Below are 22,842 nucleotides of genomic sequence, written 5' to 3' on the forward strand. Positions count from 1 at the left end.
TCTGCGATATCCAAGTGCAAACCAAAATGCCCATGAAGCACACCGATTCCTAATCTAAAGCAGTGCTGGGGGTTTTCTGTATTTTTTTTTTTATTTTTTTTAATTAGTTCAAACAAATACTCCACATCCTTAAAAGTCTGCTTCAATCCAGCCAAAAGGAATATAGGCCACAGTCCCTCCCAGAAGGATGATAAAATTATTTATTCTTACATTAGTTTATGTACACAGTAAAGACATTTGGCCAGAAAAATGCCTCGATTGTAGTAGGAGCTATTCAAACAACTACAAACTATCAATAAATACATTAGAAACATACGGTACGCTGATGTAGAAATAACCTACGCTCTTTTGGTTACTTACCCAGTACAATATTATTGAAAAGTTTTTTGGTATTCTTCATGCAACATCAAAATTCTTCCTGACAATTCATGCTATACAACATTTTTTTTTTTTCTTTATTAGAAATGGGATGAAATTTAAAACCCTGTTTAGAAGTAGTAAAAAAATCATTGAAAATTTTAACATAAATCTCTTAATTTCTGTACTAAAAAGAACCAATTTAAAGAAGGTTGTCTTTTAAAAAAATCAATTTTCTCAACTAATTCTTTATAAAACAGGCAGTATTTCAAAAGGGATGTTTCCATCACCCAGGATGAATTTGTGCTTCAGAATTTTAAAAGGAATATTCATGGCAAAAACCTAAACCCAGCCAGTAGGTAGAGGAGAGATAGTAGTACTAACTGCCTAAAACCAGACATGCTTCCAAAATCTGTCTAGGAAAACACTAAACACTTATCCACATCACTATGCCATCACCTATTCTAACAATTAGAAACGGAGTTTTAATAATACTTAGCTCTTTTCATGCTCAAACTTCTTCACAAACATTTAAATAGCCCTAACGCTTCTGCAAGTATTATTATCCCCATTTTACATTTGGGGTGGTGGAGGCAGAAAGGGCTGGGAATTTGCCAGGATACAGACCACACACATCCCTTTCATCTTGCCTCCCTTGCTTCTCCGGGTTCTTTATCACTTTCTGTATTTATCACTCAGTGTACTGGAGAGCCCCAGGACACATGGATGTGGGACTAACATTCCCATCAGTTATTAGTGGTTATAATGCAAGTTGTGTGACTTTGAAAGTCACATGACAAATATTAAAGTAATAATCGACGTGAAATCCAGGCTCAGGGTTGATGTCACAGAATGGCACACCACTGTCAGAACAAGCCTGCTTTTTCTGTAACCAAGTGTTACACCTAATTTGTTCTGTTTTACAGCTGAAATAACTCTTGAAGTCAATGGTGGTGGCACACAAGAATAAAAGCTGTTCCACACAATCTGTCCCCAGGAACACGGAAAGTCCTTATGGTGGCTCAGTACGTCTTGACAGTGCAAAACAAAAAGGACTTCTAGATCAAAACAGAGATTTCACATGTGCTAACCCACCATGAGGTACAGATTACTAAGGTCTCTTCCCCTCCACCCCTGAGTTAGGAAATACATATGTCTGAATTATGTCCTGAAAACCATGTGGGAAAGTAAATGTCTAGCAGTAAGATCGCAGATACAAAATCTTCATCTTGGTATCAATCCCTTAATTATTTATCTTGTTATCAACATCCCGCACAGGAAGGGAATTTTTCATTTTGCCACATTTGCCCTCCTGAATTTTCTATCTTACACCTTTCAGTCTGTGCCCTGTTTTGATTTTTATCCTGCCTAGTTTACTCTTACTCTAAAACCAGCTTAGTTTCTTGCTGTCCCTTGATAAGCTTTGGAGCAATGGGTAATGCCATGGTGTTTCCCCAGCTGACCTGTAAAAGATGAGAGACGCAAAATTCTGCCACTTGTAATAACAAAATGACTAAGTATGCAAAATTACATCCCTCTTACAGGCACCCAAAGGGCTTTAAAAAGGCACATATGTTCTGTGTCACTTGTTCCTCAGTGCCTGATCTTGATGGCTTTAGTGTGTCTCCAATAAACCCTGTACAATGCACACATTCCCTTGAAGTATGGAAGGAACTTGGAATAAAAATTAAGATCTTCAGACATCACAGTCAGCAGCTGTGTCATCCTTTAGCAAACACTAAAGTTGCGCTGATTGTGAGAATTGGGTTCTTACAGCAACCTCACTCCCTAATCCATTTTCCCCTTTCTTCCCCAAACTTCTAGGAGAGAGTAAAAGTGCATGTTACATGAGCTATTCCCCATGCTCTTCCTGCCTTTTGTAGAGCTGGTAAGGCCAAAAAACATCTCTTTTGCACAGATGTGGAAGCAAAAGAACAGGAGTTTTGCCCCTCTTCCAGCAGTGCAGCCAGGAGCCGGCAGGCTGGCTGAGTGCCCTGCCTCTGGCCATGTCCTGAGAGGTGAGAAGCACCTGCAGCTTTTGGCGTCAGATGGGGACTGTGGATGTTTACCACCAATGGAAACCAGTCCCAAGGCACTAGGCAGGAATGGAAAGGACACAAGAAAGCTGTTGTGACCTGGGGATACCCTGTACAGTTGAAAAAACAGGCTAAAAAAGTAAGAGGCATTGGCTTCTTCCTCTGGGCTTTCTGGAAAAACACAATTCAAACAAAAAAGATGCAAGATACTTGGCAAATGTTTTCCCTGCCTAACTGAAGCCATTCTCCCTGCTTCCAAAATCCAGGAGATGGGGGGATCAAGACACATTCATTCATATTTGCTAATGCTGAAATTTTCCATTGCAGACAGATAAAATACACTTGCATGTTTGGGCATGGCTTCACTTCTGCGCGAGGGAGAGGAGCCCACAGGCCTGCCTGGGCTCCAGGGAATTTACTGGAGGAGGTTCATCTCCAAATGCCAGGCTGGTGATGGGAGCCAAGCACTGCGCCCAGCCTGGACTAAACCAATCTGGATCAAATGCATGTTTGCACCAACCTGGACTTCTAGCTGCCTTAAAAATGCAGTCTTGGAAAAAAGGGTAGAAAAGGAAAGGCTGATGCTTTGGCAATTCATTATCTGTCCCGGAGTCCAAAGCCATGAAACATTCTCAGTAGCTTGACTGGTGGCAAGTTGCTATTGCATGGCTGGTGTTCACCACAAAAGCAGTTCCTCGTGCTTACAGCAGTCACACTGATGGAGCACGCTTTTCACAATTCCTCCAGATCAGTTAGATCCACAACCACTTTCAAAAAGAGAGTGTCATCTCTGATGTAGGTGTTCTTTGTGTTCTCCAGGACGGTGTGCGGCACGAAGCGCGGACAGCCGGAGGCGATATTCATTTCTCCATCCGGCCTTTTGAAACTGCTGCTGTTGGGGTCCGCTCTAAAGACTTCCACAATGTGATTTTTTTTCCCGCTCTGGTCCAAAAGCATAAGCGTAACCTTCTGCTTGAAAGGCCACAGCAGCAGCGAGTCGAACTCACCCCTCATGACCACGAAGTAGAGGGAGATGTGCGTTCCCTTTCCCGAGCCGTCCCCGTTCAGGTAGGCTCTCGCACACAACCTGTACCCACAGCGGCTGGTGTAGAAGGGCTGGCTGGCTATGGACAGCACACGGCCTTCCACTGCCTCTTTCTTCTTCATCTTGTAGTCCGTGATCTTCCAGATTAATTTCCCATTGTAGCACGTGCCTTCCAAAAGCTTAAATCGTTCTTCATTTTTATTGAGCTGTGCTTTGTGAATATTGATCTGGAGATCATGCTTGCTGGACTGATCTTCCAAAACAACTGAGAGAAGAGGGAAAGAAAAATAAATGGGGAAAAAAAAAAAAAGAGACATTTGGTAAAATAAAACTGTCTGAGCCCTGGATAAAATGAGCACCCAGACTCAAGCTGGCAAACCTGATCTACACGAGCCTGAGTACAGGCTATGAACTGCAGCTGTTAACTTTTTAAAACAGCAATTGCAGCTGGTAGTTGAATAAGAAAAGCTGACAGCTATAAATAGTGAATGCCTGAATAGCATCACGGCCTCCATCACCGTGCAGGAGCCAAAGCAAGGTCAGTTCTGTGGCTCTGTGGCCCTGCAGTGCCACTGGAGTTCAGGAGACATTGTGCAGTAGGGAAACGCGCACACACCATCACAGCTTGGTCTCAGAATGCAAGAAGAAAGCCCTTTGTAGTGAAGAGCTCCAGCTGAATGAGTGTAACACCAGAGCCTCTCCACAGCCACCAGTGAATCAGCAACCCCCCCTGCCAGTGCAGGAAAGTGCCAACGTACCCAGGCGCTGGTCGTACGTCTCCATCAGGGCAATCTTCTGCTTCACGTTTTCAATTGTGTCAAACAGGGGCCGCAGGTCTAATTTACTTTGCTGCTGGTTTGCCATTTGTATTAGCTGCTTCACTTGTGATTCCAGGCGTGCAGACTTATCCAGGTGACTGGCCAGAGCCTTCCCAATTCATGCCATTGGAAGAGGGGGGGGAAGTAGAGACAAGAGATATCCATAAAACCAGCGATTTGCTTTGAATCAAGATAGCAAAGGCTTAAGAATTTATCCCAGTGCTCCTTCATGAGTAATTCAGCTCATTTACAGACTGAGAAGCCATCCCTCATTCAGAACCCATTCACAATGCACCAGTTCATTCAACCCATTATTCAAATTTACACCTGCACATTTGTCCTGGGCATCTGACCATAAAGATCTGTACAGTGCTTTTTGCCCAGATCACGTATCCAAACTTCTTTATTGATGAAAATGAAAAGACAATACCATATAGTAAAAAAAAAGAGAAGGTCTTGGGGAGATTTGTTATTGCTGTGCTATTAATGACAATTATCACTGGAGAAATATATTTCAGGATGTAAGAAAGCAATTGGTAAAAAAGATAAAATCCATGTCTCACCTGAGTGCTTACCATCAAGTTGCTGTTGTTACCAAACAACTGTGTATACTGTCTGAATTCTTTCTCACACTTCTTGATGGCATCTGCTAGTTGCTGGATTTTAATCTCTTTACATTCCAGGCTCTTATACAGGTCAGATATCTACAGATGGAAAAATCAGAGTATGAATGCTAAGGAACACCAAAACATACAATGAAGAAATCGTAACATATGTGACTATATAAGAGACAGTGGAAAAGTTTACAATGAAAATCCTCTAAGTGAGCTAGATAGAGCATTCCTTAAGTCACTGTTTGTGAATAAGCACTGGCAAGAACTGCACATAAGGTAATCAGACTTTTGAGCAGATCTGTATGGCTCCAGGTGCAAAGAGGCTTCTATCTCTTATTCCCATCATGATAATCCATTCAGCTCAATAGTGGGATAATATATACTTACATGCACAGGTGCATGTGTGCTTCTGTGTATATGTGTATGCATTTTTTTCTTCTACTGAGGTCTACTAGCAGAAGAGATGAGTCAGTGAGGGATACACACCTCAAAACCAAGTTTTAGCAGTTTGGGACTCTTATTCTTGCATAAACAAGCAAAGAGTAAGTCCCCATCAGCTTGGATTCATTCAGTTAACAGGACTGGTCCTACACCAGGTATATCCTGCTGGGAGCCAAAGACGTGATCTTGAGCAGAGAGGTGCCTGCAACTGGCTCTGCTGTCTGCTGTGCTGCCTCCACACAGAGCAGGTGACCTGGGCAGCCAAAGGCTGCTTTTTGGAGCAACCTGGCCAGTCAGTGAAACTTTAAAATATTTTATCTCTTAACCTCATATCCAGTGTAAAGCAGAGACTGAAAGCAAATGAGGTGAGCAATAGCAAGGAGCCTCCCACTGTGCCTGGTGGAGAATATAGGTGCCTGAGCACAGAGAGGTTTTCCCCGTAATTGACTGGCTTCACTAGAAGAGCTTATTCTGTCTTCTGAGGTGTGAAAAGACCATAAAAACAGTCTTTTGAAATGTAGCTGAGCTAAACCAGGCAACAAATGTAAAATGTCATATCATCCTCTAACCAGTCAGGAACTGCTGAAGAGCACTCATTAAGTATGTCTTACCTGTTCTTCCAACCGGGAATTCTTGTCTAAAATCTGCAGCATGTGTTCCCTAAGGGCACTGTTTTCATGTTCAGCAAGTTTCCCTCTTTTAACCTTAGTGAGGTAGAGGGGAGAAGTGAAAGAATAAAATAATGAGATAAGCAGATTTTTGAAGCTGTTGGTAAAAAATTTATTGATGCAAATATTCAAAATGTCTCCTTTACGCCTTGAAAGCGAGGGAAGGGCAGTTCTGATTCTCTAGTATTTCAGCCTAGCCAGCAGAAATGGTTGTGAAAGGACATAAATTGGTTATTTTAATTATTCTGATTGGTTTGGGAGACAAAGTCCGGTGCTGGTACAGACAAAGATCCGTAAAACAGTACCTTTACATGACAGCCGTACTGCTTATATGGACAGTCCACTTCTGCCTCGGGACACACAGCATGGTGCTTTTCAATCTGCATGTATTAATGAAGCAGTTGTGATTAAATAAATACTTAGTAATTTGAAGCACTAATAAAACCTAAATGCCTGCAAAAAGGGTGTATAAAGGCCACTGTCATGACACCACCACCCATCACTTTACCAGGAAAACGAGTATTCAGAGTCAATAAGCAAGCCAGGTATTTTTCCATGCTGCAAAACACCAATGGCTTGCAGTGACAGAATAATACACTTAGAAGATGGGAGATATATCCCTTTTAGGATTGAACACAGGAAACACTTAGAGCAATGAAATTTTATCTGCATAAGCCAATGTGGTCTGCAGCATAGCTTTCAGTTTTCATAAATGTGTGTGATCTGTTGAATCGCAGTAGCTGGGAAAAAAAATAATAGTACCTCTTTTTTCAGAATTATTTGTGAACAGTTTTGAAGACAAGGCACAGGATAATCAGGACAGTCATTTTTCTCATGGTTCTGAAGAAAAAGAAACAGAACAAGGTAATGGCTTTCATTTTTGTAAAGTAGTATATACAGAGGAAGCTATGCAAAAAGTAATCCCAAACATACAAACGCAAGCCACATATCACCTTGTTGTTCACAAGAGAGCGTGAATAATTGGTATGATTTAAAGCACATTTATTATTATACTTTCTCCTTCAGCTACTCAGCCAAGTTTTGTTTTAGGGGTTAAGTGCCATTGCAATGCTGGAAACCTTGCACTCAGCGATTCCAAGGGGAAGCAGGTGCTATGAATTCCTGGGAAAGCTTTATAACCTTACCTTTATGTTAATTAACACCACATACGTGTTACAGTACTGGCACCTCTCTTCTCGGAATTTACAGTGCTGGCTCAAGTGCTCTTTCAAGTCTTTGCGAAGAATTTGATCCTGACATCCATCATTAGTGCACTGTGTGCTTTCAAACAAACACTGCAGCAGATGCTCCTGCAACACACACCAGCAGATTAAATGCCAAGTGGCCAGTGTGACAATCACCTAGGCATTCAGAATATGAATGAACACTGCCATTTACAAAGGCTACATAAAGCAAATGGTTCTTATTAAATAAAACAAAAAAAACCCCCACCCCTAAGGCATAGATAGAACAAGCTTAAAGCTGTAATATATGCCACTTACAGTGTATAGCTGTCATAATCTTTGTACCTAAACCACATTGCTACAATAACTCTGAAGACAATCACGGGAATTTAGCTGATCATAAATACACAGAGCTGCCATGAAAATCAAAGGCTTCAAAATTTGATCAAGCAAACCAACCTGATATCGCCCCAGAATAACTTTTGAATTGCAGTCAGGAAAGTTTTTGCAGAACACTTGCAAGTTGAGAACTTCTCTTTTACAGCAGTTGTCCTTGAATACCTGCAAAGGAAGCAAACCAGAATTAATATGCACTGACATGGCATGTTTTAAATAATATAAAAGAACAAAATATCACTACAGATCTTCTAGGTGTTCAAATGTCAATGCCATAATTGTGAGTATGGCTCTTGATAATTCATATTGAAAATTTGTACTAAAACTATAAATTAAACAATTTATGACATTTCTAGTAAGCATAGTGGGTTTTTTTCCCTCCACATAATTATTCCACAGATGCTGATCCATCCCACAGCCAGCAGGACTAGTACCACAGGGGTGTACAACCTCTGTCAGAGCCTGCCTGTATCTAGAAGAAAGCAGCTGGAGCTAACAGGCCCCAAGGCCAAACCAGCTCTGTGCATGCTCCACTACGTGCAAGCAGTGCCTTTGGGGTGCAGGCGATGCTGAGATATGCTTCCTGTGACCTCTGAGAAGCAGCACCGTTCTCAGCTGTGTATGCAGAAGCAAATGAAGCCCCCAGAGCAAACTCTCAGTCTTATTTAGAGATCTTCCCGCATTGTTGTCATCAAAATTTGCAAGAAATAGAAGATGGCAACTGAAAACAAAAAAATCCTGTGGTCTGATTATAATTTCCTGTCAGGAGTAGGAGAGAGAGGAAGGAGACATTTGATTTCCCTGGAAAACTTCTGGCAGAACCAGTATATAGTATACTTTTAAGCCTTGGAATATAAATAAGGACAAATGAATCCATTATAAAATGAAACAACCAAAACCAACAATAGCTTGCAAAATAAAAAGGATGAACTTGTCTTTTCTTTTAGAAGTTACCCAAAAGTAAATTAGGTCTTCAGGGTTAATGAGATCTAATGGATATAGTCAAGAAAGCAAATTATAGCCAAGTGAAAATGAAGACAGTCAGATAAACAAGATATCCCAGCAAGGCGGGGCATTTAAAAAGCAAGTCAATAAAATCTCCATAAAAAACCAGATATCTGGTGACTTGGGAGGATTCAAAGCTTTGTGAAATTCTTAATTCTTCAATGCTTTACTGGAAATACAGAAGACTAAAATGAAGTAACTTTAGGACATGAAGTATAAAATTAAGCTTTAGCTAGGCAGCCATAATTCCTTCCTGGGAGCGCATAACTGAGTACACTGCTTCCTTCAGCATTATTTCAGAGACAAAAAACCTGCTCTGCCCTGAGGACTAAAAGCCACCTTGTTCTCAGCTGTCTTGCCTTTCCCATGTAAGTGCTGACTGCTGAAATAAAGCTATAGCCACTTACCTCATGCATTTTTATTGTTTCTTTGTCGACAGGACAGGTGGGTACTGCATTTAACTCTCTAGATCAAAAGAAGAGTCGTGTTAACCCACGGGAAATTCAATTTATTTTACGAAACTGGGCTATGCTATAATCTGACTCTGACAGAAGTCAGAAGCAGATAGCATAAAAACAAAAAAACCCCCAACCAACAAATAAAAAAGTCCTTTAGAAACACTTTCATCTGGCAACTACACAGCCAAATTCTGCCCACAGCTCAAAGATAAAGCATTAACTGTGAATACATAACAGAAAGCAGAGTTTGTCCTAAGAGTGTTCAATGGTAAAAACCACAAAATATTTTTTTAATTAAGAGGACTTCATCATTCTTTGACCATCTGCAGCTCACAAATGTCATATCTCAAAAAATCTCATTGTGTGCTTTAAACCCAGCCTTTGTCTACTAGAAGCAGTGCCCTATGTGCTACACCAGTAAAAGGAGATCTAATGGCTTCTTTCTTAAAAGGCTTCTAGAAATCCTGTAATAGGTAGCAGGAAAACAGTCCTAGAGGCAGTGCAAAAGGGAGGCAGCCCAGAGACAATGCAGCAAACATGAAACATCTAAAATTCACAGAAGGTAATTAGTGACATCCATCCACATGAAGAGGCTCCTCTGCAACCTTTCCAGGTGAAATCCTGCCTCAGGTACACCAAAGAGTCCATAATGTATTCCCAGACAGGCCTGGAGGGTAAACTCATTTGTACCAAGCAAAAGGGATGCCAGCAGCCTTGTGATCTGACTGCAGCATCAGGTAATACTAACATCAGTTTTATAATTCTGCTAAATTCAGAGGAATTACACAGAAGCAAATGAACACAGCCTAATCGAACCACCAGCACGAACACCAGTGACGGCCGAATCTAACCACCAGTGAGACATCAATGCAGCAAATTCCTCTGAAGAGCACAATGGCAGACAGACAGACCACAGCAGCATCTCACACAGCAGCATCAGCTTACATCAACAGTTCTTTCTGCTGACTTCCCGAGGTTCACCAGCACCGGGTAAGGTCTTTAGAGACACCTTTAGAACACTGGGCACGCAGTCACTGGGTTCAACAGAGCCCTTCCACGGACTCCTTCAGCCTCTCACTGGGTCGGCAACATTATTAGGGCACTCACTGCTGACTTACAGGAGACGTGGGCTGCTTTTTTTAGGAAAGGAAAACAAGGGGAGCCTGGGGACACGGGAGGAGTGTGCTCTCACCTCAGAGCAAGAATGCATGGCTGGCAGAAGCGGTGCCCGCATCCCGTCTGGTGGGGGTTGCGCAGGACCAGGTGGCAGTAGGCGCACTTGTACCGCTCCTCCAGGCTTTCCACAAACCTGTAGTCGGCGTCGGGCTCGAAATCCAGAGAGCTGGTGCTGGAGGAGTTCTGGCGCGTGAAGATGCCCGAGAGAGCAGCGGGTTCGTCACAGGCCATGGGAGCTGCACCGGGAAGCGAAGCAGACGCAGGGGGAAGCTCTTCAAATACTCCCTGGCAGCCACTCTGCCTCGGCTACCGCTTGCAGCAGGCTGCTGCCGGCAGGGGGGCTCCCATCTGCAGGGGGAGACAGGTTTCAGAGGGAAACGCGGTGCCAGCTATGGAGGAACAGTAAAACGCTCACAGAACCACAAAACAAAGATTACGCGACAGGCATCAAAGCTCACTTCTTTGGCAAAGAGCTTTTCGTAATCTGAAAATTATTCCACAGAACTGAGATTTTTATGGTTTGATTTTTTTTTTGTTTTGTTTTGTTTTCTCGCAGCAGTTCTGAATCTTAAAAATCTACAAGAGTCTCAGACACAGCTGGGGAAAGCAGAGGCCAAGTCTTGGCCTTAATGTTCACCAGGAAAGTCTCCACCTAAAGTAGAGCCCACCCACGTGAATTTACAAGTTCTTTGCACTGGTTCAAGAAGGAGGTGGCTTTGTGGTTCACAGCAAGAAGCATACAAAAAAAAAAAAAAAAAAAGGCAGCAGGGGGATTTTACCTTCAGTTTAGGTGTTACAGGAGTTGAAGCCTCTTAACTTGACATCTTTCTTTTTCCTGTTGATCATTCATTTCTAGCAGTAAACTCTTATTTTACTTATGTGCATGGTTTTGGCTATATTAATTCTGTCTGAAAGAAGTGGTGGGAAAAAAAAGAAAGAGAAGCAGGGTTAGAATCAGAAGTGTGATGTAAGTTCTTCTTCCAACCTACCGTAACTAATACACAGCAAAGGAACGCAATGTTAATTTTCCAGTAGGAAAAAACATCAACACTTGTTCCAAGCCTTAAGTCACAAACCTCGAGATTTGCCACCAGTCCCTCAGCCTTGCAGTTTTTGTTTGTTTTTTTTTTTTTTGCAGATAGCTCAAGCCTTAGAGCCACTTTGGCTGGCATTTCTTGCAGCTTTGCACTCAGAAGACGTTTTCCTTACAGGACTGTACAAAAGCACAACACAGCTGAGCTCCCAGATAATTTCTTGAAGGAAGTGCTCGGTTTTACAGTTGTGCTGTGGGATGCTGCTTCTCCTCCGCGGGCACCACCTGCCCCGTCAGTCACTCTTACTGGCATCAGCATCTCCCCGAGAGCTCTCACTCATCTCCTGCAAGGTCACTGAGGGCATTTGCTGCTTTTGGAGGGAAGCAGGGCCAGCACATCACCATTAACAACCCTGTGCCTGGCATGAAACAGCGTGCCCAGTGCTGACACTCCGTCCTCCCTCCCTGCCTGCCACAGTGGCCTCCTGGCCCGGGAAAGCAGCAATTAGTGAGCTGCCACAGAGCACCTCGGGCTTCAGAGAGCAACAGCCCTTTTCCTTTCTACTTTAATAAACCATACTGGGTGAGGAAATCCTGCAGACAGATAATGTGCCTGATTCAAAAACACACCAAAGCACTCAACCAATTAAAATGTATTCCACGGCCAGCATTTAAGTGCTCCCGTAACTCAGCACCCTCGTTAGTGGCTGAACACAGTATTCACCTTCCCTGCCTTTCACCGGGCTGAATGTCTGACATACTCCAGCACAACTGATCACCTAACGTCGGGAGCCCTCAGGAATATGAGCTGTAATCATATTCCAGCAATTAAAGACTTATTACTCCAACAGGAGTTTGCAAATTACCCTGTTTGGTCCCTCCAAAAGGAACAGCCTTCTGCTTCAAACCAGTCATGGTTGTCCATTTTCTTCTTTCATTTTTAAACGCCTGATCTCTCCTCCTGTGAAAATGGGGTTCCTGGTTCCCTGACACCTAATAAGGAGCAATTGTATTTTCCTCACGTCAACCAGAGATGACAAAATGCAGCCAGAGGGATTACCCAGTCTCATGTCTGGGCTGCCTCGGCAGCAGATGCCAACAGCAGAGTGTTCCTGCTTCTTCTAAGGCAGATGGAGAGCTGTCACCATTAATTTCCACAGCATGGACCACCCACATGATGAACTGCCTCAGAATTCACTCTGCCCTCCGTAGGTGACAACCCTGAAACAAGTTTCCTTCCTCTCTCTTATTACTGCTCTCTCTCCCATTTACCTGGCATCTAGTTTCCCAGTCCTATCATGCTCCAGCACTTACCTCATCTGATGGTATGATTTAGCAAGCTAAAAAACACATAAAAATAAAACCTACAACAACAACAACAATTCTGTGTTTTACCCATTTTGCCTTTAGGGATCTTCCTTAACTACAGAGACTCCAGCTGGGGTGACATGTTTTTGGCAAAAAAGTTGTGGGACACATTAAAAAGAAACAGTCAGCAGCCCAAAATCCCATCCAGAAACTCCTGCAGAGCTCCCACTGCTCATTAAATCGACCAAAATCACTCCCATTTCTTTCTGCAAGGAGCACTCTGCTGTGGTACACCACCTTCCAACTCTTGCTAAAATGAGAGCCTGTATCTCTTTAAACAAATTCATAATGCACCCAACCCAGATCCCACTTCTAAAAACGGAGACTCTCGGCATCTCCATGAGAACGCCTCCTCCGCCTCAGCCTCGCCCGGGATCGCACTGCGCAGCTGAGGGCACCTCAGGGCACAGGAAAGAGCACCCCGGGTGAAAGGGGGGGCTGCCTGCTCAGAGGGCAGAGTGGAAACCTCGGGGTAACCGGAGGCGGACGGGGCTCACCGCCGCTGCCGGCCTCGCAGGAGCTTTGCTGCAGGGCTCGCAGCTGCTCTGCTGGAAGAAACGGGCCGCCCCAGGAGGGGGCCTGCGGATGGCAGCGCTTTGCCCAAGCTGGAGAGGTGCCCGTGTGAAATCAGCTGGGGAGACTCGGCGGAGCTGGGAAACAGCAGCCCTGTGCCAGGCAGCACGCGGTGGGATGCGATCCAAACCAGCCCAGGCAGCGTGTAATTCCCATCCCAGCACTCACCAGGGACTCGGGGCGGGTTGCGGCAGCTTTGCTCCTACTTCTGGCTTCCAGCACATGGGCTCTCTGAACTGAAACCAAAGGGAAACCATCCGGGGAAAAAGTGCTGTTGTGTGACAGTGAGAGCACCCGAGGGTTATCTGAATCAATTTCCTGCTTACGCTGATGCCTGGCCAGCGTAGGTAGGAGCTGAGGCAGCTTTCACTTCTGTCTGCTCACAGCTTCCAGCAAGGGGAAGGTGTCCTGCCTTTGTGTATGCTGCAATTTTTCAGCACACGTGTGAACTGTAATGCTGGTTTAAAATAGCAGAGAGCGGCAGGTTCGTGCTGCATAATGATGTGACAGAAACAGTGCACCACGCTGTAAAGGGATTTTCACTGCAACTCCACTGCAACAGCACACACACAAAACCCCCAATCCACGGAGACTGAAAAATCTACACATTAAAAAAAAAAAAAAAAAAAGGATTTCCCTATGCTGAAATAAATAGAATTAATTCTGCCCACACGTAAAAAAGTGGTATGAATCAGTAGAAGCTAAGCCTAAGTCCTATGAACAGCTACCAATGAGTGGGAGCTCAAAGGCAGTGCAGTACAGAGCTCCCAGCTGCACCTTCCCACCACGTCAGCATCCCAGCCCTGCCTGCACCATGAGCTGCACAAGCAAAATGCTTCTGGAACAATTCTATGCAGATGCCTTAACCTCACTGGAAACAATCCAAGTGGGAGAATTTTCGTAACAGAAATACAGTTTATAGATTGGGAGCTATCCTGTTTTAGCTACCACCACACCAAACTGACCCCAAATATTTTCCAGTGAAATGCTCCACACTTATAACTGCTTCTCGTTCAGAAACTGAGCAGAACAGAATACCGAGAAAAATCAGCATGGGCATGACTTACTAGAATATGAAATTGCATCAAAATTTTAAAGCTATGTTCAAACAGCTTCCCTCCAGCATTGCTGCTCTCCATCTACAGCACCAGCAGTCAGAATGACAGAGGCTGTGTGGTACCTCAATATCACGTTGAACTACTGTGGACAGATTAAATTCTAGCCACAAAAACATGCTTTCTGCACACATGAAAAACTATTCCTTATGATGTGGTTGCCTTTTTAAAAGAGAACATGTTTTTCCTGTTTTCTCTCCTATGAAGCCAAGCCCTCCTGAAAGGTTAGCACATTACCCCAGGAGCTGTGAGCGCACCATTACAGCCAAAACTTCCAGGACAGCAGAGCCAGGCACAGGCACTGCGTGCCACCATGTCTCAGACTGAGAAGGGAAAATATCCAGGTTGTTATCACAGATTTGATCACCACACATGGACAAGACAGGATCCCTGGTCCTGCCACCCTGCAGGACTGGGGTATTCCCAGTAAAAAGCACCTTCCTCGTTTGCCAGCTTCCAAGTCACACATACAACAGGGCACAGAAAAAAAGGTTATGCACCTACCTTTCTGTAGCTCTAGTTCAGCTCTGTTGCTTTGCCCTGAGACACTTGGTAGGGACAAGTCTTAGAAGATGCCCTCTCCCTCCCTCTAAAATTATCTACCTTTTATGGTAGATCAGAACTGTCTTAGTCACTGTGGGAAAAGTTTTGTCAAATTTAGATGTCTAAGACCAAGTCACTTCATTGGGAGGTAACAGGCAGAAACAGGATGGAGGGGAACACATCCTGCATTAAAACAACCCTGTCCAAGCTGCCTTATAAACTATTAAATTTATAAACAGATTAGCTGCCTCCAGTACTTTTGAATTAAAATAACACAGTTGCATGATTTACTACTTCTAAAACTTCAAAACCTCACTATTTTGGGGACAAGAAATACATGCCCCAACTCAACACATGTGAGTTAACAGTTCGCCAAAGAATGACTAAAAGTATCTATACAGTTTGAGATATATACTTAAGATATAGCAAGTTATATGGAGTTACGTGAAACGAGGAGATGATGACACCTGACATCACTGGGGGATCATCCTTGTCCCTTCCAGCCCAGGAAGAGTTAGAACATTTTGACTGCTGACAACTGAACGCCCTTGCAGAGTCCCCGTGTGGGAGAAGGACCCTGGCTGCACCATGTGTGTCCCTGCAGCACGGAGGCTGAGGAGGGAAAGGATCTCCTGCTGCACCAACACAGACTCACTGCCAACACTCAGGGTTCATTCCCGCTTCACCTGGCAGCAAGCGAATCCCAGGAACTGCTCTGCTGTTGTCCTGATCACTTAAAAGCTGCAGGGCAGTGACCAGCTGGTCCCCAGGAGAGAGTATTTCTAACAGCAACAACTTCCTGTTGGATATGTGCCTGAGCCCCCCGAGGGGATGCTGCTGCAGAGGACAGCACAATAAACATTTTCTTTTGTGTACAGGCTATACCACTATACTATTGAAGTCCAACTGTAATATTACCTCATCCTCAAGGCACACTAAAACCTTGCTAAGCAAGCGTCAGTTTGCTCATCTCCATAGGCAAATTTTTAATAAGCAGAGTAAGACAGTAGGGTTTCCTTTGCATAGAGGTACAGTCAAGCATGACAATAAATTCCCATAAGACCAGACTTCATCAGGGTTTTAAGACACAGGTTATAACACAGCATTAAAAAAAAAATTTAAAAATACACTCTTACAACTAATGAAGCATGTCTAGTGCTACAGCCGCTTTGATTTTACAGCCAGTTGACTTATTTGCTACATCTATTGTTTTCCCTGGAGGTTCTAAAAATAATTAATCAATTAATTTTGCATTATCAAGAAATCTATTTCTAATCAACACGATATTGTTATGCCTTGAAATAACCTCATTCACAGCTGGAAAAGAACCTGGTTGCCATCACTTGCGTGGCAATGCCTGAATGTTTTATCAACTTCCCAAGCACCAACAGAAATCTCAGTAAGAAGGCTCTGCCTCTCACCCCTACGACATCACGGCAACACTTTGCCGGTTCAGGGGGTGAACTTGTTTCCCAAGATATTTTTGGGTCTGCAGCCTTCCCCCACCCCCTGTGTGCCAAGCCCCTGAATAGCCCTTCAGAAATGAGAAATAATTCTGGCAAAGTTAAGCTCCTGCCAGCATCAACAAGACACAATTTGGTAAAGCCATACCTGGAAACTGTAGCTGGTCCTCAATGGGGAGAAAATGAGAGAATGAGAGAGAGACAGAAAGACAGAGAGTACCAGCATGAGCTTTGTGGTTAACACAGCAGTACGAGCATTTTAAAACAGCAAGGGAGTGGAAATCCCCCAGAGCAGCTTTGAAAAGATCATGTATAAAAATGTTTTAGAAGTGTTAGGATAAAAGGCAAGCCACTGAAAAGTATTTTGCCTTACTGCAATGATGTAGGAACTGCAGATTTGACCATCTGGAGCAACACAAGGTTAACAAGGATGTTTCTCACTGCTGGAATCCAAGACACAGAGGAGAATTCACCTTCCACAAAACTGGTGAGTGATGTGATCAAAGAAAAAGTACAAGGGCAGCAGGAAACACACAAGGACATAAGAAGCACTCAGGTCCAACCCTGTGAAGCCCTCCACAGTAGCCTGGGCAAAGCCGGGTGAGCGCACCCTTTGCAGGAAGTGAAGTGGCAGCTCTCAGAGAAAGCGGCACTGGCTCGGTCACATCAGCTGATGCCACAGGCTGCACAGGCATGTCACGTTCACACAGAACTCTCAAACGGAAATAAAATCCATTTTAAGAAAATAAACACTTTATTTGGTTTTGTAATAACTTAAGTGGCCATAAGCCCTAATGGTTTTGTAGTCTGAACTTAATTGTGCACGCAGGATTCTTGGCAGCCTCCATCCCCCTTTCTGCATCAGCCTCCCTCCCCAGTCCAAAATGTGCTGCCCTCATGGCAGTGCCTCTGGCTCCATCTCTACTCCCACTTTTTCTTTATCCTCTTCTGCCATCTTCCTTTGCTTTCTGGTCTCGTTTTAATTTTTTTCTTCTTTTCCTAAAGTAACCTATTGTATTTTCTCTGAAAGCAATAATTTTTAAGTCTCCTGTTATTTAAAATACTAATTTTCCAAAGAAAGTTTCTATTCTCTTTTGTACTTAATGCAACACATACCCTCTTCCGCCTTTTCCCTTTAACTGAGCTTTCTCCCAAAGCATTTCTAACCTATTTCAATTCCCATCTCCCCTCCCAGGAGGTATCTCAACCTACGGCACGTTTTCCTGAACCTTCCATGAAGCTCTGGAACAGACAAATCATTGCATCATGAAGTCAGTGGCAAAGGGAAAGGCACCGATTTGCAGGCGTGCAGCTTCTTCATGGGATCAATTAAGTTGATTTGAGTTGCATTTCTCAGCACAGCCTAAGCTCCCTTCTACAGTCAAGCTTTTTAACCCAGAAGATGTCCTTTCATCCCTGCCATCAGCACCTGTCCTCAGGTTGCTTCCTGGTCAAGCTGTAGACTACACACCCCCTCTGTAGACTACACACCAGCTCTGACTCCAGAACAGCACAACAGATTGTACACAGGCTTTCCTTGAGCCTGGCAGCTCTGAGGGAAGGGCACATCCAGCTGGATTTGTCAGGAAGAGGCAGCGCTGCAGAAAGTGTAGTGCTCTGCAAGAACGGCTCCAGGAAGCACCATCTGCTTCTGGGAAGCTTTGGGGAAAGCCCCAAATGGAGAAGTTGAGTGGGAGCAGGATCTTAATTTTAAACAGTTTGACTCTGCAGATGAGTAGAGAGCAGCGGGCCAGTGTTAATTGTCTGTGAGCAGCCCTTGACCTCCTCCAGCACCAAGCACAGTGCTGAAACCCTGACCAAGTTTCAAGCAAACTCAAGGGGATGAACTTGAGTGAAAAGACAGACAGCAACAGCATTTAGGAAACAGAATGAAGGAAGAGACAGAAAAACAAAATAAAGAAACAAAAGTTACTGAAAAAAAACCCAAAAAAACAAACAGTGAGAGAGCAAGACAACTAACAGGCTTTGATTTTTTATCTTTTAGTGTACTGAAGCCAAAGTGAGTCCTCACTTTTCCTAACATATAATTGGCCATTACAAATTTTGCAGAACTAGGTCTTTGGGGCTTTCAAATTCCCATCTCTTTCTCTGCCCTACAGGGACACAATATTCAAGACTTCAGCTGATTTGACCATTCAGCTGGTTTGGCCGTGAATATCTGTTTAAGGCACAAGAGGTTCTTGGTTTTAATTTTCCATGCCTAGACCCTTTGACTCAGTCTTAATAAAGAACTTTACCAGCATCTATACAGAAATCTGTGAATCAACTCAATGGTTATTCATCTGAATTACTAGGGTGAGCTCAATTTTTTTTTTTTAAACACATACATGTGTCTGATGACATGTAGGCACACATTTTTCTAGCCAAAGCTGTCACTGAAAATGTAACTGCTGATGTAAAAACCTACATGCTAATGGGGACCCCATGAACTTGCTGTTGGGAAAGTGGTGACAGCAAAGATTGTCACCATTTTCTTTTCTTAAAAAAGAAAAAAAAATCATCAGGAGAAAGGATGTGTTCTTAAAAAGTCCCTCCCAAGAGGGTAGGCTGGAGATCTACAGGGGTAAGAACCAGGAGCGGTGCTTTCCCAGGGCCCCTTCTCCAAACGCAGTGTGCAGTGGAGAGCTGTGCTGCTCTGCCAAGCATGCTGCAGCAGCCAGGCAGCCACAGCATTTTTGTTTCTTTCATAGGGCCACATTCCAGTTTCAAGCACATGGATATAGCAAACAAGGCCGTGAACCATATGACTTGGCACAGGTCTGACCATTTCATGTCCCACAGCCACCTACTTTGGGAAAAACTGCTTTGCAGATTCTTCCTAACCTTAAGGCTTGGTTAGTCACTAGGTGGCTTTGCATAATAATAGTAAGTAACTTTTATATTTTGATATAATCTTCTGCAAAGTAAGTTCACAGCAACATACTTACCCATACAGAATCCCTGTATGCAAACGTCAGTATATTACACACAAAAACTTGCTTTATCAGTCCCAGAGACAAACATGCTTAATATACAGAGCACTCTGGGCAATCCCATATCAAAACCACTGTGGTTTAGGTGCAGACAGTTTCTCACACACTCGTGTATTTGTTGCAATATTGAGCAGGGGAAACTGGAAATTTTTGCAACATTTTTATTAACAATACAGCATGACTCAAGTTTCCTCACTTTCCCGAGCCCAGCCACACAGCAGGGTAAAGAGGTTAGCTTCTTTCCTGGGCTGAGGGAAGCTGGTGGAACAACTGCACACTTGCAGCCTAAACTGGTACTGATAAGGGGCTGATGACTAACAGTGTGGTCATTAACCCTTCACAGTTCTTGCCAAGAAACTTGGACAGAAAAGCCCCAGAAAGCAGAAGAAGAGGTTCTGGAATCCTCACCTCAGGGCCCAGACCAAGGGCACGCTGGCTGTCAGGAGTCCCAGCCAGCTGGCTGGGTCCTGCAGCAGCACCCTCAGTCTGCCATGCTGCTCTGGGCAGAGAATGCTTCCAGGAACAGAATGTGTGTGAAACAGCAGAGCCTGAATCCCTGCAGCCACCACCAAATGGCTCCCCAGGATCAGGAGACCAAGAAAATTATAACTCATAAAGACTCCCTGAAAAAATAGAATGGAATATCTCTCCATAGCCAGATGATTCCTGATGATGATTCCTATGTCTACTTATGCAAAATCAAAGAACTGAAGAAGACAGAGGGCTATAGGATAACTTAAAGGTAGGCACAAATTAAGTCCAGGAGATGAAGCACCCTACAAGTCTGCACCAGTCCAGTGAAGGGATTTTGCAAAGTGACCCAAGAAATATGAGGCACAGAATGAAGAGTTCCTGACCTGTCCCACAGCTTTGACAGCTGTGTAAGGACTGCTCCTGACTTAGAGAGCCTGGGTGGTGAAATAACTGTCTGGTTTCTGCCCTCTGCACTTACCTGAATTCCTTTTGTCCCAAGTCTACAAGAGCAGCTTTCTAGCTTTAAAACCTTGTGCCCTCCTCCTTACCCTCTCGAAACTCCATAAATACCTCGTGAGTGCCACAAACTTTTCTTTCTTCCTGCATGGTGTTACTCTGAATGTTATCTTTCAGCAGCTTACAACTCTTCAGTTTCTAACCCTAAAGTTTCCTGCCAGGTACTCACAGATGCGCCCTATCGCTGCAGACCATCTTCCTGCACAGGTTGAACCCTCAGCCTCTCCTCTGATATCTGGGCTGTGGATGATGACCAGCCCAGGGGTAGCACAATGACCCCAAGCTTCCTCCACAGCCTTTCTTCTGCACAGCCGGTGGCCCAACCTGTTCCACTCAGCTCCATGACCTCTATCTCTCTCTCAGGCTTTAAGTGTTAGTTCTTCACAAGACCTCACCCACTTCTCCTGCTTCATGTCTTTGTATGACACAGTATTTCTTGCCTGCTAACACAAACGAAACTGTCGTCCATCACCATCATCCTCTGGTTTTCATCGGATCATGGGTTTGGGTTGGAAGGGACCTTAAAGATCAACTCATTCCAACCACCTGGCCACGGGCAGGGACATCTTCCACTAAACCAGGTTGTTCAAAGCCTCATTTAGCCTGGCCTTTAACACTTCCAGGAAGGGGGAAAACACTAATTTCCAAACACTTAGCACATTTCTCTTGAAATATAATATTTTACTCATTTATCCACCCTGTGTGCTGCCACAGGGATCATTTTTCTAAGCCACATCATCTCTCACCATCCCTCCACTTTCCCATGGCACGAAAACCTCTTCACTTTCAAAGTCTGTTCTGGTCTCCCTCCACTTGCCCCTGCATCATCCCCAACGATAAAAAGGTTTCCTCTCTGTTCGAGCAATGCTAACAGGCTCCGCTGCCTCCTTGCCATGTATTTGAGCAAGTGTGTGCTGAGAGGGCAGTTTGTTGGTTTTTTTTGAGAGATATTACCAGGCTGTTCCACTTCAAATCTCTTCTCCAAGATCTCCTTTGCCATGCAGCTGGGAACATCTGGCTTCTGACTGTCACAGAGATCCAGAGGGTCACACAGTCTCTTATTTGCTCCTGCACGCAGGCACGTCCCTCCCTCCTGATGTGAAACTAGAAACTCCCTTCAGCCAAGGGCTGCGGTTCTGCCTTCTGCTCGCACAGAGGGGTCCTCAACCACAGCAAACGTTTCTCTGCTCAACAGAAATAAAATAAGATAATCAAGGCTAACAGCAAAGGAAGTTGTCCTTGGGTGGTTTTAGGCTGAGTGCAACACATCACCACCACAGCTCACACCTAGCTCAAAGGCAGTAATACAACACAGTCCTCGGAAAAAAGATGAAATGAAAAACCAGCCAGGCCAAGGCTCAAGCACAAGGGCATCCCAGAGTACCCCAATTTTACCTTCATCGCTAAACCCGCACGCTCTGTGTGCAATCAGCAGGGGAGTTTAAAAATACAACTCTTTCTGCTGCCAGCCTGGAGATGTGCCTGACCTGAATACACCCAGCTATTTTTAGCGCATCGTTGCACTCCTTTCAGCCATCCCGTATTTATAAAGCGGAAGTTATGAGGAAAGTTGTTCTTGGCTGGCATCGGGAAGGCGCAGCCAGCCTAACAATAGGCAAAGCAATTCAAGAAGTGCCAACAATAGGAGCTCTTCATTTTTCCTTCTTAATATGAAGAGTGTTGAAAATGTTTGGTTAAAGCCTGCTGCCTCAAGATGCTCCCAGCGCGCTGTTAATCAAGGAAAATCAGAAGCACAGAGCACAAGCACAGAGGGGAGATTCCCTCCCCCCAGCAGCATTCAGCTGACACCAGCGGGGATGCTCCTTACGGTTCCCTGCAGTCTGAGAAGATCAGAGCTGCAAAGACATTCTTCATTCATCCGAGGGATCCCGGCTTTGTCTCCTTCCCAGCCCCAAAGATTTCGGCCCCGCGTCAACCTCTGGGGCGGGCACCGGGCCTACCTTTCCCTCCGGCATCCCTGGGGAGCGGCGGCCGTGGCGCATCCCGGGCAGGGCTGGGCTGAGCGCGGCTCCACGGGGGGAGCGAGGGCTCCGCCGCACCCCGCGCAACTCCCGGGCCGCCAACTTCGGCTTCGCGACCCGGGTCTCCCCTTCGAGCGGGCAAGAGCAGCCCCCCGCAGACTTCCCTCTGCACCGCGGGGCCGGCGGAGGGACTTCAGGGAGGCGTCGCCCGCCTCCAGCCCGGCCGGCGCCCACCGCCGCCCGCGGGCCCGGCCCCGCTCCGCGACACGCCCGGCCCCGGCGGGACCCTGTCCCGCGGCCCGCCCGCCCCGCCGCACCTGTGCCGCGCTCCGGGCCGGGCCGGGCCGGGGCCGCCGCTGCCGGCGGGGCGCGGGCGGTGCGGGGCCGGCCCGGCTGCGCGGGCGCGGCTCCGTGCGCGGCTCCGGCGGGCGCGGGGCGCGGCGAGGACGCGCTACTGCCGCCGCCCCGGCGGGCGGGAGCCGCTTTCGGTTTCATGGCAACCCCCGGGCGGGGAGACCCCGGCGGCGGCACCGCCCCGCTCCCGGCGCTGCCGGCCCGGAGGAGGGAACGGCGGCGTTCCCCCG

The 22,842-nt window shown here is 45.3% G+C and overlaps 1 protein-coding gene across 4 annotated transcripts; it reads right to left on the minus strand.

The window, feature by feature from the left end:
* Positions 1 to 179: 179 nt before the first annotated feature.
* Positions 180 to 22,641, minus strand: TRAF5 (TNF receptor associated factor 5). Of its 4 annotated transcripts, none has more exons than XM_058419996.1 (12): positions 22,576 to 22,641; positions 10,978 to 11,102; positions 10,215 to 10,546; positions 8,972 to 9,029; positions 7,623 to 7,724; positions 7,125 to 7,289; positions 6,742 to 6,819; positions 6,285 to 6,359; positions 5,923 to 6,015; positions 4,820 to 4,960; positions 4,197 to 4,365; positions 180 to 3,703 (listed from the first exon to the last, which is right to left on the minus strand). In XM_058419996.1, the coding sequence occupies exons 3-12, from the start codon at positions 10,427 to 10,429 to the stop codon at positions 3,126 to 3,128; spliced, it is 1,674 nt and encodes a 557-aa protein (XP_058275979.1). In that variant the 5' UTR covers positions 10,430 to 10,546; positions 10,978 to 11,102; positions 22,576 to 22,641; the 3' UTR covers positions 180 to 3,125. The 4 variants fall into 4 exon arrangements, with proteins under 4 accessions (XP_058275979.1, XP_039916088.1, XP_039916085.1 ...); XM_040060154.1 differs by lacking the exon at positions 22,576 to 22,641 and adding an exon at positions 22,238 to 22,455 and having other exon boundaries at positions 4,832 to 4,960; positions 10,978 to 11,106; XM_040060151.1 differs by lacking the exon at positions 22,576 to 22,641 and adding an exon at positions 22,238 to 22,455 and having other exon boundaries at positions 10,978 to 11,106.
* Positions 22,642 to 22,842: the final 201 nt, after the last annotated feature.

The sequence above is a fragment of the Hirundo rustica genome, chromosome 3, assembly GCF_015227805.2.
Source record: "Hirundo rustica isolate bHirRus1 chromosome 3, bHirRus1.pri.v3, whole genome shotgun sequence".
Lineage (NCBI taxonomy): Eukaryota > Metazoa > Chordata > Aves > Passeriformes > Hirundinidae > Hirundo > Hirundo rustica.